General features: G+C 39.3%; 1 protein-coding gene across 2 annotated transcripts in view; it reads right to left on the reverse strand.

The window, feature by feature from the left end:
• Nucleotides 1–564: 564 nt before the first annotated feature.
• npas1 (neuronal PAS domain protein 1) overlaps nt 565–16,443 on the reverse strand; it is a 51,595-nt gene continuing 35,716 nt past the window's right edge. For both annotated transcript variants that reach the window (XM_051863831.1, XM_051863832.1), the window contains exons 6-12: nt 12,095–12,269; nt 10,933–11,045; nt 9,518–9,714; nt 8,769–8,875; nt 7,868–8,015; nt 5,097–5,209; nt 565–5,005 (exon numbers count right to left, since the gene is read on the reverse strand). In XM_051863831.1, the coding sequence (XP_051719791.1) occupies nt 4,041–5,005; nt 5,097–5,209; nt 7,868–8,015; nt 8,769–8,875; nt 9,518–9,714; nt 10,933–11,045; nt 12,095–12,269 (1,818 nt within the window). In that variant the 3' untranslated portion in view covers nt 565–4,040. The remainder of the gene's footprint in view (nt 5,006–5,096; nt 5,210–7,867; nt 8,016–8,768; nt 8,876–9,517; nt 9,715–10,932; nt 11,046–12,094; nt 12,270–16,443) is intronic.

The raw sequence follows: 16,443 nt of genomic DNA on the forward strand, positions 1-16,443 counted from the left end.
CTGTGTGAGAATCAGAGTGAAATTTATGTTGTGGTTGTTCTCTAAAACTCTTAAAATTCACCTCCTTTGCATAAAAATAGTGATATATGAGTTGATCAATAGTAATGAATGAATGATTCTTTTGAGTCATATCTTTTTAATGAATTGTTTGATATGGTTCACAAAACTGGTCTACTGATCTGGTTGCACAAGTCATATGGAACCACTTTATGACCTTTGTGGTGCTTTTTTGAAGCTTGAAAGTCTTCATTCATTGTAAAAAGAGTGACCAGAGTATGGAAATCTATCCAGATTTTCTAAACTATGAGCAACCAGTACAAATGTTTTCAAAAATTCCCCTTTTGTGCAATAAAAAGGAGTCGTGGGTTTGGAACAAAATCAGTAAATAATGACAGAATTGTATTTTTGTTTCAACTCTCATCATTTATTCACTCCCAAACCCCTTTTAATTTCTTTATTCATGAACCACTGGTATTTGGTGTCATTGACATCAAACCTGATGCATCTCGACGGGTCAAGTTTGAATATGTAAAGAACAAAATCACATGGCACAAAGAAACGCTCCATTATTGGAATAGAGTTTATTATTGTGGTTTGGATTATCATAATAATCATTTTTACAGTGTATCATTTTCATTCAATGCTCATGGCGCTGTATTTTCACAAACATCTCATCATAAAGAAGTTAGAGTCACAGTGATGGCAAAGGTTAAGGGAACACCAACTCATGTGCTGATGTTTCAAGACTGATTCTCTCTCTCAACTATTTACACATTCATACTCAATCACAAATACAAATAAAAAACATCTCATATCATTTAGTGCTACTGAAAACCATCATATCTGGTAATACTGCATGGGCAGAGAAACCCGCATACACGAAAAATTGAAAAACCAAGAAAATGTTCACATGGTGAAGCTTGTATCTGTCCTATTGTAATTAGTTACTGCTTAAACCACATCCTGTTATCTTCATTGTGGTTTATTCAGTTACCAGAACTTGATATTGTTTTTGTGGTGCACTTACAACATCCGTATTTTTTCTTCATAAAACTATTTTAGTGATTGCAATCTGAAATTTGTTATCTATTCATTCTTGTGAAAGGTACCTATACTGTTTCATGAAAGGTACAAACCTTAATTTTGACATCTGAGAAAGCTAGCTCTGTATCTTTAGCTATGTTTTTGCAGAACTAGACATAGATTTGGTACTTTACAAACTCATAATAGGCATGTTTAATTTCAGGGTTTTAAAAACAATTAGGATATAATATTAATTATGTCTGTATAGTACATAAACCTTATTTTACACCCTGACTCTGTTCTATAATCTTGCGAGCTGCCTCGCCATCTGTGGTCTACACAGACAGAAAGTACAATAAAGAAAATTCTTCCAATAATTTGATGTTTGCATGTTGCTAACAGTACTTTAAAGGTGCTGTATGTAATTTTTTGACTGTACTAAAGCATAAAAATACCATAATATGTTTGCAGAGATTTAGGAAACATGCTAAGTTCACATACATGTTTCATATACATTGCTATGGCCAGTTATTCTATTTTAAAATCTGCGTTGGAAAGTCTGTTTTTGTTTTAGTCCGGGTGATCCCGCCCACTGCCATTTTACCCAATAGTATTTTGACACCCTGGGTTGCCAACAGCGTATTGCAGCCAGAGAAGTCAGCAAACGAACTGGGTCAGAGATCGCAGATTCTACCTGACCGAAAAAGCCTCGGCATCCATCTAAAAATCTCTATGAATGGGAGCATATTAACACACGGATAAATCAACTCATCATCTTGTGTAAGGCCCCATTTACACCAGTGCGTTTTTGTTTTAAAACAGTGTTTCTACACTGGCGCTTCCACAGCGTTTCAGAAACTATCTCCGTCTACACTACACGACCGAAAACGCATATCACATGACTGTTCATACACACTGGGCATGCGCGTACAAGTGTAAACAGTTTCCTCTTGCGCATGTAGGCAGCTGCATATTAAAAAAATGTACAGTTTAACTGCACAATGGCTGCTAAAATGACAACAAAGCCAGCAAAGATTGCAGTTCAGTCTCCATGTTATTGTTTACACGGTCGTCAAGGATACGAACGTGGACAGCCACGGCATCATTTTCAAAAGTCTCCGTTTTGGTCTGTTTACACTGAAACGCAACCTTGGCGTTTTCAAACTAAAACAGGCCCTGCAGCGTTTTCAAAAATCTCTGTTTTCGATGTTCGAAAATGGAGGCATAGTGTAAATGACAGGCGTAAAACGACTTAAGCTGTTGCGAGTCCTCAGACTTGACGCTCACTCGGGTTGCCAGATTGAGGAGGAGAGGGCGGGGAAACAACTCTCTCCAATATTTTGAATTTGGACTGCAGTACCCATTTCAACTGCTAGCTGTCAATATTACATACTGCACCTTTAAAAATGAGCACAAAGAATACATAGTACTGTATACACAAATATTGCTGCAATGCATTCTGGGATCCACAATGAAATAAGATACTATCTTTGAATCAGGTCAAAATGAGGTATGTCAGTTTTACTGTCTATGGAACAGCCTCATGTCAGGAGCCCGTAAGATGCATTACAATGATAGGCACCTCTCTAGATTTTGGAACAGAGCTCCTGTGCCTCAGCTTTACATAGAGGGGTGAATCCTACAATGTCCAGGCCACATTTAACCCCAAAATCAAAAGACAAAAAATGAAATTATATTTTGCTTAAAGAAAATGAGCATATTTTATGAAGCTTATTTTCAGGGACATGTTCCTTGCGGTATTATTTTAATGAAAATTGGGCACAGTCCCGTAAGGCAGTGCTGTCTAAACTCGGTCTTGGAGGGCCACTGCAGAGTTCAGCTCCAACTTGCCTCAACACACCTGCTTGGAGGTTTCTAGCCTATAGTAAGACCTTGATTAGTGTTTAATTAGGGTTGCAGCTGAACTCTGCAGGACAGTGGCCCTCCAGGAGCAGGATTGGACAAGCAAAATATAATTTATTTATATCTTTGGATTTTTGAGTGAAATATGACTTGGGCTTAACAGGGTGTGTGATATTCTTCCAATGAGCATTTTATTTTTTAAAATAAAACATTACACCTTTATATAACAGGCAGTGTTCTCCACACTTCGGTTTCTATAATCTTCACATTTCTGCTGTAAACGTAATTCCTGTGGTTTTATACAGTAAGAGAACTAGAATGTCTGGCCATGGATGAAGTGCTACGTGTATGCAACAATATACTATAAGTGCTTGGACATGATACATGACAAACAGACACACTTAACCATACCCACCCCGCCCACCACCTCCCCAAACCCTCCAAATTTCTTATAGGAAGATAGTCCATGATATTTGCTTATGACTTGTGGGTAAAGAAAAAACATTTTTGGGGCCTTTGCACGTGTGAAGTCTCTCAATTCAGTGTTGTCTATATATGGCTATGACCTTGAATTAATCATTTTTCAAGTGATTCTTTTTAGATGTTTAAAGACAATAATTTTTTTTACAAAAATGAAAATTCTACACTGTTCATTTTCAGTATGATCCCTCTGTCAGTCAGGGACCTGTGGACTGTGCTTTCTTATGTATCGTTTCCTTAGGAATGTCTTATTTGGCAACTTCCGCCATACACCTTCTGTCCATACTTGCATATTCCTGTGTGGTTTCTTATATTCATTGGGACTATTGGGAAAAAATTATAGGTGGGCTCATCTCCCGGGGGTCAAACAGGACCTTAGTACGCACCCCTCATCAAAGAGTCTCCTATCCAATGATGGCTCTGTATATTCCCAATGGTTCAGACCTCAATGTTGGCCCCTCTGTGTAAGTTGCATGAAGTCCTTCATATGTTCAGTATGGCTTTGACTGCTTGTCCAGAGAGAGGAAGACACACTAACAAATTAACAGAGAAAAGTCTGGAGAGGATTCTGGGAAGACTGTTTAACAAACCTCAAGTTCCTCTCTCAACGTTGTGCCCTGTCCTTTACAATCTCTTCCACCTCTCCTTTACATTTTTTTTTCTGTCTTTCTCCCTCAATCCTCGTCTGTCCCTGCCGCCCCCCTCAGTCCGTTCATACAGAAGGGCAGAGTTGGAGGAAAGGTGGGTTCGGCTGGAGAAAAGCCACTAAAAGGAGGCAGAGATGCGATCCTTTGCAGGTGAGGAAAGAAAGTGGGGGTTTTGGCCACGTGGTCTGAACGGTGCCCATCAGAGTGAGCTGTAGGCATCTCAGGTGGGGCGTAGCGAATGGTGCTGGGAGCGTAAAGACTCTGAGGCCCCTGTGGGCCAAGAGCCAGGGGGTGAAAGAGCACACGTCCCGCAGCCCCACTCGCAGTCAGTCTCTGCAGTAGCTCGAAGTCTGGAGCGCGCCCTCCGTGGATGGACCTGTCATCTCTGGGCAGGGACGAGGCTGAGATGGGTGGAGACAGAGTTGGGGATGGTGGGTTGAACAGACCCTTGGGTGGAGCTTCTGTCGGGGTGGAGTTTGGAGGTTGGGAAGGTGGACTGCTGCCATTGGTTCCTACACTGCCGGGCTGAGGTTGGCTCCAGCGCCTCCCAGAACCTACACCTACAGTTCCTATCACTTCTTGTTCAGTCTTAATATTCGACCCGGAACTGGTCACCACGCTCTTAAGATGCTGGATCACAGCGCGGCCGTTGTGGATCTTACCTGCTCCATTGGCCCCATTGCCTTGTTTCAGTGCCCCCTCTTCGCTCTTCACCCGTTTGCTGGTGGGGTTGTGGTCCCACACGCTCTCTCTCTCATCGTCCTCTTCCACCTCGCTGTCGCTGGCTTGGTCCGAGGAGGTACATGGGCTGTCATCTCTCTGACGGAACACCTCAATCCGCCTCCTCGCCTCGTGAGGGCCACTTTCAGCGTCAGACTGGTGCGATCTCTTCCTGGTGCCCTCTGATTGGCTGGCAGCAGTGTGTGAAAAGGGTTCCTTCCCTTTGTGGTCCGTCTCAGACCTGCCTTTCAATGGCTGTGTCGCCGTGGAGCCTGGAGAAAAGATAACTCTGCTGATTCGGGCTGTTGAGTAACTCATTACCAGTGTATGGATGGATAATTGTGTGTGGGGCTAAGAGCGTACCTTGTGCCTTTGGAGAGGTGTCACGTGGGGAGGAGCTTGCTTGAAGCCGCTCTGCCCTCAGGCTTTCTGGGAGTTGTAATAAGTCCAGAGGCATGTCTGGCAGCTCTGGTCGACTGAAAATACAGATAAAAGAGTGCAAGCAGTTTACCTTAGAGAGCTTTACACATTTGATAGTTTAAATGCTAAACCCTGCGCCACAGGTTAACAGTGTTCTCCAATCATTTAGTATGGCTGAATCACACAACAGGAGGTTGTACTATATGAGGTACTAGGGCTGCGCAATTAATCGAATTTCTAAACGCGATTATGATTATGGATGCCATGATTTCGTAATCGCTCAAAGGCGCGATTACAAAAAATATATATATCCACTTACATTATTCTGCATGCTCACGACGATGTGTGTTTAAAGCATGTTATCACGACTACTTCAGAGTGTTAAAGGTCTAACCCAGCACAAAAGGAACTACTAGTGATGTAAGTGTATGCTGATTGGGCACGTGAAACACCAGTACCCGCCATTTTTAAAAAGCCATGTACACAGCCTATATATTTACTCCACAAACTAACTGTACAAACATGGAAAACAGTGATAGATGGACCTCTCAACCTTATGCTAAGGAGAAAATCTAGAGCGACTTCGAGTGGACCAAGCGAGACATGATTATGTATTTCTGCTCAGCTAGCGACACTGGGCATCAACCACACGCGCAAAAGCCAATACTTTTTCATATGCTGTCTACTTTCTTTGTATAACAGTTCTATCTAATAACATATTAGACAGGACTGTTAAACAGATCATAAACTAATGAAGACTGAGAATGCGAGCACTGTGCTCGGGCTCTGGCTGAGCTGTTCTCAGAGCTGTCAAAATAAAAGTCACAACAACAAGCGCAGTTTGTCACTTCAGAGTTCCTATTGGCGGTGCAAATGCAACCAGGAAAATGACACATATGAAATCAAACCAACTTACATTTGAGGCTTAATGCTATAGAAAAGCAATAAAATAATTTCAGGAAGAGTGTTTTCAGCTTGTTTTTTATTTTTATACAAAAATATGACAATTGTATAAAGCTTTTCAAAACATTCAATGTAAATTGTGATAATCGTAATTAATAATCGCAATGATTTTTGTCATAATAGTGCATCCCTACCTCATATAGTGCCTGTTCAAAAAATTTAGGTGAGCTGTCTAATTAGGGAACACTTTAAGGCATCATAGACACGCTCCAAACACAAAGTCGGACTACTCCAATCATTTTTGGCACTTTTCCACTGCATGGTATGGCTCGGTACGGCTCACTTTTGGGGGGTTTTCCACTGTGTACAGTACCTAGTACCTGGTACTTTTTTTAGTACCACCGTACCAATACTAAATGTGTAAATGTGTAAATACTGCAGATCACTGATTGGTCAGAGAGAATCGTCACTACCAGCAGCATTGGATTTGCGACAAGAGACATCAAACCCGCTAGATTTAAACAGTCAGCAACAGCCACCGCAGTATGATTTGTTCGTACAAATTTTTAAACGTAATTAACGTCGCACACAACTTGAAAAAAGTTAGTAGATGAGGTGGCAGCACAACTATAATGATCAGTCTATAAACCCATCCACTTTGAAGCGGTACTTAACTGCAGTGGAAAAGCAAACCGAGCCAAAGTAAAGCGAGCCGAGCCGAGTCGTTCCACGCAATGGAAAAGCGCCTTTAGTCCACTTAAACCCCACCATCAGTTGCCCCGTATGCTACATTTTTTCAATGACCCCTTTCATTCAGATTATTTGTCACAATACAGAAAAAAGATCTGATGCTACTTGTTTCATTCAACTTTAAAATCACTTGTTTGGCAAGTAATTTGGCAAGACAGCATCTCATGTATCACCCAGTTGCATAGTGTGTTTATATGACGTATTTTTTATCTCATCTTGTTGTAGTTTATGTATGGTCCAGCATTTGTCTTCCTTCCTTTAACTGTGGTCTAAAAATACATTGATTTTTGGGAATCCGAGAATGTTTTGCAACAAGCTCAATGAAAAATCCAAGATGGCAGACAAATCAAGAGAAGTGCTGAAACATATCAATACATTAGTTGTATTTGACCCAAAATGTGTGCGTTATGTATTTTATACTTACATAATTGTTAGCTTGGCAACATATGCTAGTTGCAAACTCTATTGGCATCAACTGTAAACATAACCAAGCATCTGTGCATGAGAACTTTGTTTAGTGCCAATAAATGACCTTTGCTGACTATGTAGAAAGTTCCAAATCAGTCCCAGGTTTCATGACGGTTAGGAAGATTTTGGAACATAGCTATAGAGTTTCCTCCTCACAGAGAATAACAGTGTGGTAATAGAGGTACCCACTTGTGATACCGCTTCCAAACACACACACACACAAACACACATATACTAGAAAAGCCCTTCTGAACATGAACATGGCTCCAGCAGGGTGCTATAGAAGTTAATTAGCTATCGTAATTACAAAGCTAATTAACTAAAACACCATTCAGCCAGAAAATTTTGACATCCATTTGGTGTAATTATATATCACCAGTCCAATTATCACTGAAATTCAGCCAATTTTTTTCTTGTTTTTGTCTGACTTCTTTGAACGTGTGTGTGTGTGTGATGAAGATTACTGTAGACAGATGGAGAGGAACAGCGTTTACAAGGGGCACTGTGGAAACTCTCATCACATTAACATATTTTTTTTATACTGTAGCACAACACTCAAAAACACAAACACATAAGGTCACTAGGAAGCTGACCTGAGCACATAGTTGACCCAGATGACGTTACGCTCATGGGGCGCTTTGTGGTTAATGGACACGGTGGCACAGGACTGAATCCACAGATACCCTCCTCTCCTCTGCAGCCACCTATAATACCCCGTCACAACCTGCCCTTTCCGCAGCACTAAGAGAGAAAGAAAGAAGTCAGATTAAATATTAGGTTTGAAAATCCAAACCCCACATGAGATGGCAAAAAAAAGATACATGGTTGTGAGTTACACAATTTGTTTATTTGGCTAGGGGGCGCTGTTGTCAAATTGTAAACAGCAGCTTCAGGCTCTTAAAGGGATAGCTCACTCAAAAATGAAAATGTTGTTCCAAACCTGTATGATTTTCTTTCTTCTGTTGAACACAAAAGAAGATATTTTGAAGAATGTTGGTAACCAGACAGTTGATGGTAGTTGATGGACATTGACTTCCATAGTATTTTTTTTTTTTCCTACTATGGCTACCGTCAACTGTTTGGTTACCAATATTCTTCAAAATATCTTATTTTGTGTTCAATAAAAGAAAGAAACTTATACAGGTTTGGAACAACTTGAAGGTGAGTATGTGATGACAAAATTTTCATTTTTGGGTGAACTATCCCTTTAAACTGACAAAACAGATACAACTGTTCTTTACTGATGAGCTGTTCAAATTAACAAAATTTTCTTTTTTTCCCCCTTTCCATTCCTTTTATGCTGCCACCTTCACAAAAGATCTTCATATTTCCTTATCGCCCTACATCATAGGTAAAGTCTAACAGTTTGTTGGTCATTATGACAAGATAAAACCCAAAAGCGTGATCAAGTTCATGACATGAAATACATAAAATATAAATATTTGAGGGATAGGGAGGTGAAAAAAAAAAGAGCACAAATCCTGACAGGCTTACAGTCTTCATGGCTCTGCCTGACGGTGTCCAGGTCTTCTGCATGGATAAAATGGTAGCAGGTTTGTCCAACCACCTCAGCTGGGCTCAGGTCCATATACTCCGAAATCCTACAAAACCCACACAAGGACACATATAAAGGCCAGTTCACACTGCACCAACAGACACCTACCAATGCAGACAATCACCAGAATACAGCACGTCACTTCTCAGACATTCCACAACCCAACAAGTGCCGATTCAACATGTCCAATCAGAGAAAACAAGCTCTGACAATTTTGGGCAAACACTATCAGAGCAAATCAAAGTTTATTTATAGAGCACTTTTTAAAAACAACAATTGTTTACCAAAGAGCTGTAAAAGCATAAATGGCAAAGGTACTATGGCAAAGGTAGCTAGAGATATTGGCTGAATCCCAAATGGCACCCTAAACCCTCACGGTCTTCCTCTGAGTCTGCACTTTCGTGACGTAATGCCACTTTGACTGCCAGATAAAGTCCTCTGCATAGTTCACAAACTTCCGGGCTCAGCTGAAGTGCGCATCGAGGGCGCATAGCAGCCGCAAAGGGGGCACTCGCAAGCACCCTTCTGAAACCTAAAATGATGAATGGGACACCCTACGGTCTCGTGGACTTAACGGACACGCGTACACGGCAGCCATTCTAAGTCCACAAGACCGAAAGTGCATAGAAGTGTGCCATTTGGGATTCAGCCAATGTAACTGAGACTGAAAGGCATGCTGGGAGGTTACCTGTTTTCACAGTAGGTGATCTGCAGGTCCATGTTGACGCGGAAGACAAACATGTTACTTTCCATGCGCACCTCATTGAGTGTGGAGGGCGGAAGCGTGTGAGCCAGAGCAACCAATCCCATTGGCCGATGCAAGGGGCGGGAGGAGCCTGGCACCAGGGCTGGCCGACACCGTATCCGACCTGTCACATGAATCACCTGAATTCACCGGAATTAAATGAGCAGTTCAGTTTATGAAATCATTCAATCAATCATAAAAATTATTAAATGCTAATATTCTAGTCAAACAGTATTTATATGTATTTAGATTTTTGTATTCACTATGCTGTAAATTACACCAAATAGCATATTTTACAGAATATATATATATATATATATATATATAGCGTTTTTTTATTATCTAAAACATGCTGCAATTAATGGGCTTCAGTTTTAATCTCTCCTCACCTTAATTTTTAACAGTTTGTGTGGTAATTCAGTTTTGCTTTAAATTAGTTTAGGCTTGGAGTTTATATGTTGTTTATAATGATTTTTTTTTTTTTTTGTAAACATTTTGTTTTATTTACCAGTATTTTACATGGATGTAATAAAAAGTGACTTAAACACTGCTGCGACGTATCTGTGCTTTTTTCTTTCTACAATGCACTTTTGACTCGGTGCGACTATTTCTGGAAAATACGGTACAAGAGTACAGAGACAAGACAGCCATTGCAGATTCTTCTTCTGCTATTTGCTTAGCAAAATATTCAGTGTTCATGAGCGTCAACCAAGTTATAGTTTTATGTAACAGCAGCAGCTCTGGGCATGTGACCAAAAGCGCAAATCTTATTGGTTATCCAATTTTTCCAGTTTCACTGTGCGACAGAAAAGATATTAGAACACCTCTTTGTAAAAAAATTCTGTTGCTTTAATGGGATGCGAATGTTCACATCGTTCAAAACAGAAGCATTAACAGTCATTTATTCAAATTAAGATGTTTAATCACACTGAATTAAAATGCACAACAAATGTAAGGATTTTCTTGTGTAGTCTTAAAGGGATAGTTCACCCAAAAATTTAAATTCTGTCATCATTTACTCACCTTCAAGATGTTCCAAATCTGTATGGATTTCTTTCTTCTGCTGAACACAAAAGAAGATATTTTGAAGAATATGGGTAACCAAACAGTTGATGGGCCCCACTGACTTCCATAGTATGGCCCATCAACTGTTTGGTTACCCATATTCTTCAAAATATCTTCTTTTGTGTTGAAGAAAGAAATTCATACAGGTTTGGAACATCTTGAAGGTGAGTAAATGATGACAGAATTTTAATTTTTGGGTGAACTACACAAGAGGACTAAACAAGAAAATCCTTACGTTTGTTGTACATTTTACAATCCTTACACATGTAACATATCCCACATGAAGGACTCACTTTATAGCCAGAGGATTTAACGTGGAGGCCACGCTTGGTGAGGGTGGATTTCATCCGGATGAAGAAGCCACGTTCTGACAACTCACTGACTGGAGAACAGGGGCTGGATGGTGCTACAGGGGAAAACACACAACACAAAGATATCCACCCTTAGAACAATATTTCACTGTCCACAGATCTGACATGAACACAAAAAGTAACAGATGGACAGCCAGCATACTCTCATGGCAAATCCTAACTATTTTATGTTTTGGTGAATTCGTATGAGTTTTTACAATCTTATTTGTACATTGGGGTTGAGGGTTAAGGTTAGGGGTGGACCTTCATGATTTTTTTTTCCTTAAAATTTGTAACACTTTAGATTAGGGAACACATATTCACTATTAACTAGGAGTTTTTCCTCTATAAACTCCCAATTACTGCTTATTGATAGTAAGAAAGTTGGTTGTTGTGGTGGTTGTTTAGGTATTGGGTAGGATTAAGGGATGCAGAATATGGTCATGCATTAATATGTGCTTTATAAGTACTAATAAACAGCCAATATTCTAGTAATATGCAAGCTAACAAGCAACTAGTCAATAATGAATGTGTTCCCTAATCTAAAGTGTTACCAAAATTGCATTTTTTGTTTTCATATGACTCAGTCAAATCGTATGAAGAGTTATGTTTTTTCAAGAGTTCGGGTTGGTGTAGCTCAGAACAACCAATGTGAACAAATACGCAGGAAAGAACTATAATTTTATTTTTTCCTGTGGTCTCCTTATAATGTTTGTCAAGGTTTATTGCACCCAAAGCAGTAATATTTTTGTTTTTCATGATCATTTTCCACCCTCTCTCTCTGACCCTTAGAATTAAACAAGCGGTTTTGGCTGCTGGGCTTTAAGCCTTCTATGCAAATACCCTCTTGACAATGAGAGACAGCACTTTCCTACAGAGCAGCTGGTGTTCTACCTAGGATCAGCACAAGATCTGATGGGATTTGGTGTGCCAACACCGAATAGTGTATGTGGGTGGTTATGTATCTTATTGATGACAAAAAGTTTCACTCTGTGCAGTTTCATTATATGATTTGAGTCCTGAAAGTTACAGTATATTTTTAGAGTCTTCATAAGTACTGGAAAAATAAGAGTTAGATAAAACTAGACCTCTGAAGGCGTGTTACCTGGTTCAGGGGTGCCAGCCAGTGAGGATGCAGAGGCGGAGCTTGAAGCACTCTCATGGGACATTTGACAGCCTGCCTCCGCCCGGAGGTGTGGCCGAATGCCAAGACGCTCTGCCATCTCAACATGATCCGCAGGGTGGATGTAATCGAACACGCTACTGCCAGTCAACTCAACCTGAGCAGACAGATACACACATACATACACATGCACACAGATCAATTCAGAGTAACATTCATTTAAGAAACATGACATAGATCACAACATATTGGCTAACAACCAATGAGAGACCTTGAAAAAAAAAACAAGATCATCTATAGCTATTCCTACATTTGTAATGCGCAAGTGTACACAAGCACACACATATTCCTAAACCCTTACGCTGGAGAAGCAAACATCTGAGAGAAATAAAAGCAATGCTACACATAAAACATTAATTATGGTGTACCATGACCATGACTGAATATTCTACCTGCTGCATTTTACAAAACATATAAGAAACTCAAAACAGGAGAGTTTCATAAAACTTAACACACCAACCATGTATAGACTTAATGTTATACAAATGAACAAGAGTAAAACCTACAAATCGTTCTTAAAGGGTTAGTTCACCCAAAAATGAAAATAATGTCATTTATTACTCTCTCTCATGTTGTTCTACACCCCGTAAGACCTTCGTTCATCTTCAGAACACAAATTACGATATTGTTGATGAAATCTGATGGCTCAGTGAGGCCTGCATTGAGAGCAAAGCCATTCAAACTCTCAAGGTCCATAAATGTACTAAAAACATAATTAAATCAGTTCATGTGAGTTCAGTGGTTCAAAAACAAAAGATTCATGAAGCAGCATTTTAAAATCGGCCCATATAGATAGTTGAAAAGTCGGCGCACAAAAAGTATGCTTGCCGCTTTATAATATAAAGGTTGAACCACTGTAGTCACATGAACTGTTTTAAATATGTTTTTAGTACCTTTATGGACCTTAAGAGTTTGAATGGCTTTGCTCTAAATGGAAGGCCTCACTGAGCCATCGGATTTCATCAACAATATCTTAATTTGTGTTCTGAAGATGAACGAAGGTCTTACGGGTGTGGAACGACATGAGAGTAAGTAATAAATGACAGAATTTCATTTTTGGGTGAACTAACCCTTTAAAGGAATAGTTCAGAAAAAAATAAAAGTTCTGTCATCATTTACTCACCCTCATGTCATTCAAATCCATTTTCCTCTTCCCGTGGAACACAAAAGCATCTTTTTACCATACAAACAAAAGTGGAAAGGGGACCAAGATGGTCAAGATCTTTTTGACTCCAAGGCCCCCCATTGTTCAGTACAATTTTCAGGGGCCCAACATTCCTAGTTTCTGTCAATTTCATTTACAGAAGAATTTTTACTTTTAAGCTTCCCACTCTTTTTAACCAATGAATTTACATGACTCTTCCGGTTGTTCAAGATTGAATGGATAAGAAAGAACTAAAGATGAGGATTTTTAAAAAAATTTTTTTTAGTAAATTTCTACATGCTAAAATGCTTAGAGTTTGGCTCAACTTCTCCTCCAGGTCTAGAAATCACACTTTTAAAATTAGACTACGTCATATATCGAGGTTTTCCAAGAAAGTAGGAAGCCTGGTTCTTTGAAGGAAAATTAAGAAATATCTTGACTTTTATTTGCTTTAACTCATTTTCCTCAATAGTTTGGTACTCAATAGATTGGTACTCCTCTTTTGTTAATGCGTTTTTTGCACCTTTGGATCTTGACCATCTTGGTCCACTTTCCACTTTGTTTGTATGGTAACAAGCAGCTTGGACATGCTTTTGTGTTCCACGGAAGGAGGTAAAAAGAATTTGAATCATCATATCATTTAATTTCTATAATATTGTTTAGTCTATACATGGTTGGTGTGTTAAGTTTTATAAAGCTCACCCATTTTGAGTTTCTTTTCTTTTTGAGTTACATTTTATAAAATGCAGCAGGTAAAATATTCAATTATTTATTTATTTATTTTTTAAATCAGAAACATGAACAAGATTTGACAAGTGACAAAATTAGAAAAAAAATACAATTATGTTAATGTCTTTAAAATGTTTTTTTTTTTTTTTAATCATTTGGCACATTTTATTTTTATGGCTTTAAAAGACTACAGGAATGATCACATGGACTTTTATGTTACTTTTAATTGACCTTTCTTTTAATGAAAAAAGAGCAACCTGGACATTCTGCAAAACATATCCTTTTGTGTTGCACAAAAGAAAAAGACACGATGAGTACATGATTACAGTTTTTTTTTTTTTTAAATATTCCCTTAACACCTTACTTAACTAGTAAGGGTGAAGAAATGGTGTAATTTGCAATTTTGCAATTCCTGGATCTATAAAAAAGTAATCTGTGTGGGACAGATTTCATTCTACAGTATCTTGATAAAAGGCCGGCTTCTCCCTCACACCCTTGTCTGTGGGACACAGCCATTTATTATGGGATTAGATCCATTTACGGAGGGATTTTAAAGGATTTTCCGCTGGCCGTCAAGGACACTAATGTGTGTGTGCAAGGCAGGTTACATGCAAACAGAGGGAAGAGCAGAAAGGAGACGGTGGATGAAAAGCAGGGCTGTGTAATTGGGGATCAGTTGAGGGATGAATTGAGAAGAGTTTGGGGTTTTAAGCCCGTGTTGACTAATTGAGAGGTAAAGGTGGAGGTAAATCCAGCAGACAGGTGGTCTGTCTTGGAGAGCTTAATCTGATCCACAATGCCTTGGAGAGGGTTGTTTAGCTTGTTGGAGTGGCGCTGATGGGATCTCAGATGTTTGGAAGCAAGTGGACACCTAAGGTGCATGAGGAAGCTTTTGGGAAATCTCGATTAAAAGGATCCACTGGAGGACACTGGGTTTGTAAGAATGAATGTAACTGTAGAAAAAGCATGCAGGAGAGACTATAGGGGGGACTAGAATAGCATTGGCAAGTCTGATTTACTGCAATGAATCTGTTCATTCAGACAGTTTCAATAAACAGATCACTGATTCAGTTGAGTCAACACTGACATAATTGGTCCTGAAATTCTCTTTAATTTAACCTGCAATATTCCTTTAAATATTTCTTTTTGTAAAAAACATTGTCCAAATTACTGAGATTTTTTTTATTTCAAACTATATCTTTTTAATTTTCATTTACCTTTTTTATTTAAAATGGCCCATGGTATCCATTTCATTGCTTTTTTAAGAGGCTATTTCAAGTCAAAACAGTGAAACTTTAAAAATCTCTGGACACCTGCATTCTTTTTCATTTTGTTGCTCTCCATCTTCCTGTTTTTGAACACAAGAACACGTCCTGTGTGAACGGCTCCTTACGGCCGCCTGTAGTACCGTGTCAGGGGCCGTTCACTGGACACGTTCTTGCATTCAAAATCAGCTAGACGCAGTGAAATGGAATAGAATGCATGTGTCTTAAGACACTTTCAAGTTTAACTGTGTTTATCTTGACACAGTAGGGCTCATGGTGCAACACAGAAAAAACTTCAGCTTTGCCATCACAGGATAAAATAAGAATAATTATATACAGAGATCTGAAGGGATTGAAGACTGATGCAGACATGGCTTTTTTTCCTGCTGAACAGGTAAGGCATTTCAGTGGCTCAATAGGTAGCTAGCTAACTTGCAATGAGTGATCTGATCTGACTGAGCAATTGTTAGATCTAAACATCAGTAAAGTGCTTTATTTTAAAACATTTACTTTTTCATTTGGTCAGAACAAATGCAGCAGATATATTACTTGCTTTTTCAGATGAAATGTTTTCGGACATACGCCTAGTAGGATGCACTTCTTATTGCCATGTCGATGTACAATGATCAGGGTTGCCAGGTCTGCACAACAAAACCATTGGCCGATGAAAAATAGCCCAAAAATATAAAAACAGTGCTTAAATTGTATGTTCCGGCAGGGATGGGGGGCGTGTTAGCCCATTGGAAAAAAAAAAAAAAATCAACCAGTGGCAATAAGTTTAAAAGAAGCCTAATTCCGCGGGAAAACTGCAGACTTGGCAACACTGACAATGTCAGATCGGCTCTTAAGTTGTGATCACAGATTCATCCGTACAGTGGAGGAGTGCGAAGCACAACCCACATAAAGAAATAACTCTGCAAGTAGTAACTTTTGCAGATTTTACGTTTCAAACAAGGATGGCGATAGACAGGGGCGGTTCTAGGATTTCATCCTCAGGGGGGCTTAGCCCTCAGTGAGAATGTGTAGCAAGAGACCATTGCCTATAAATGGTGCCTTTTTAAATCAGTACCACTATATTTCTAAATAGTAAGTCAAATGTAGCCTACTGGTACTTAAATTGGTACCAAGTCAAT

The sequence above is a fragment of the Ctenopharyngodon idella genome, chromosome 15 (genome assembly GCF_019924925.1).
Source record: "Ctenopharyngodon idella isolate HZGC_01 chromosome 15, HZGC01, whole genome shotgun sequence".
NCBI lineage: Eukaryota > Metazoa > Chordata > Actinopteri > Cypriniformes > Xenocyprididae > Ctenopharyngodon > Ctenopharyngodon idella.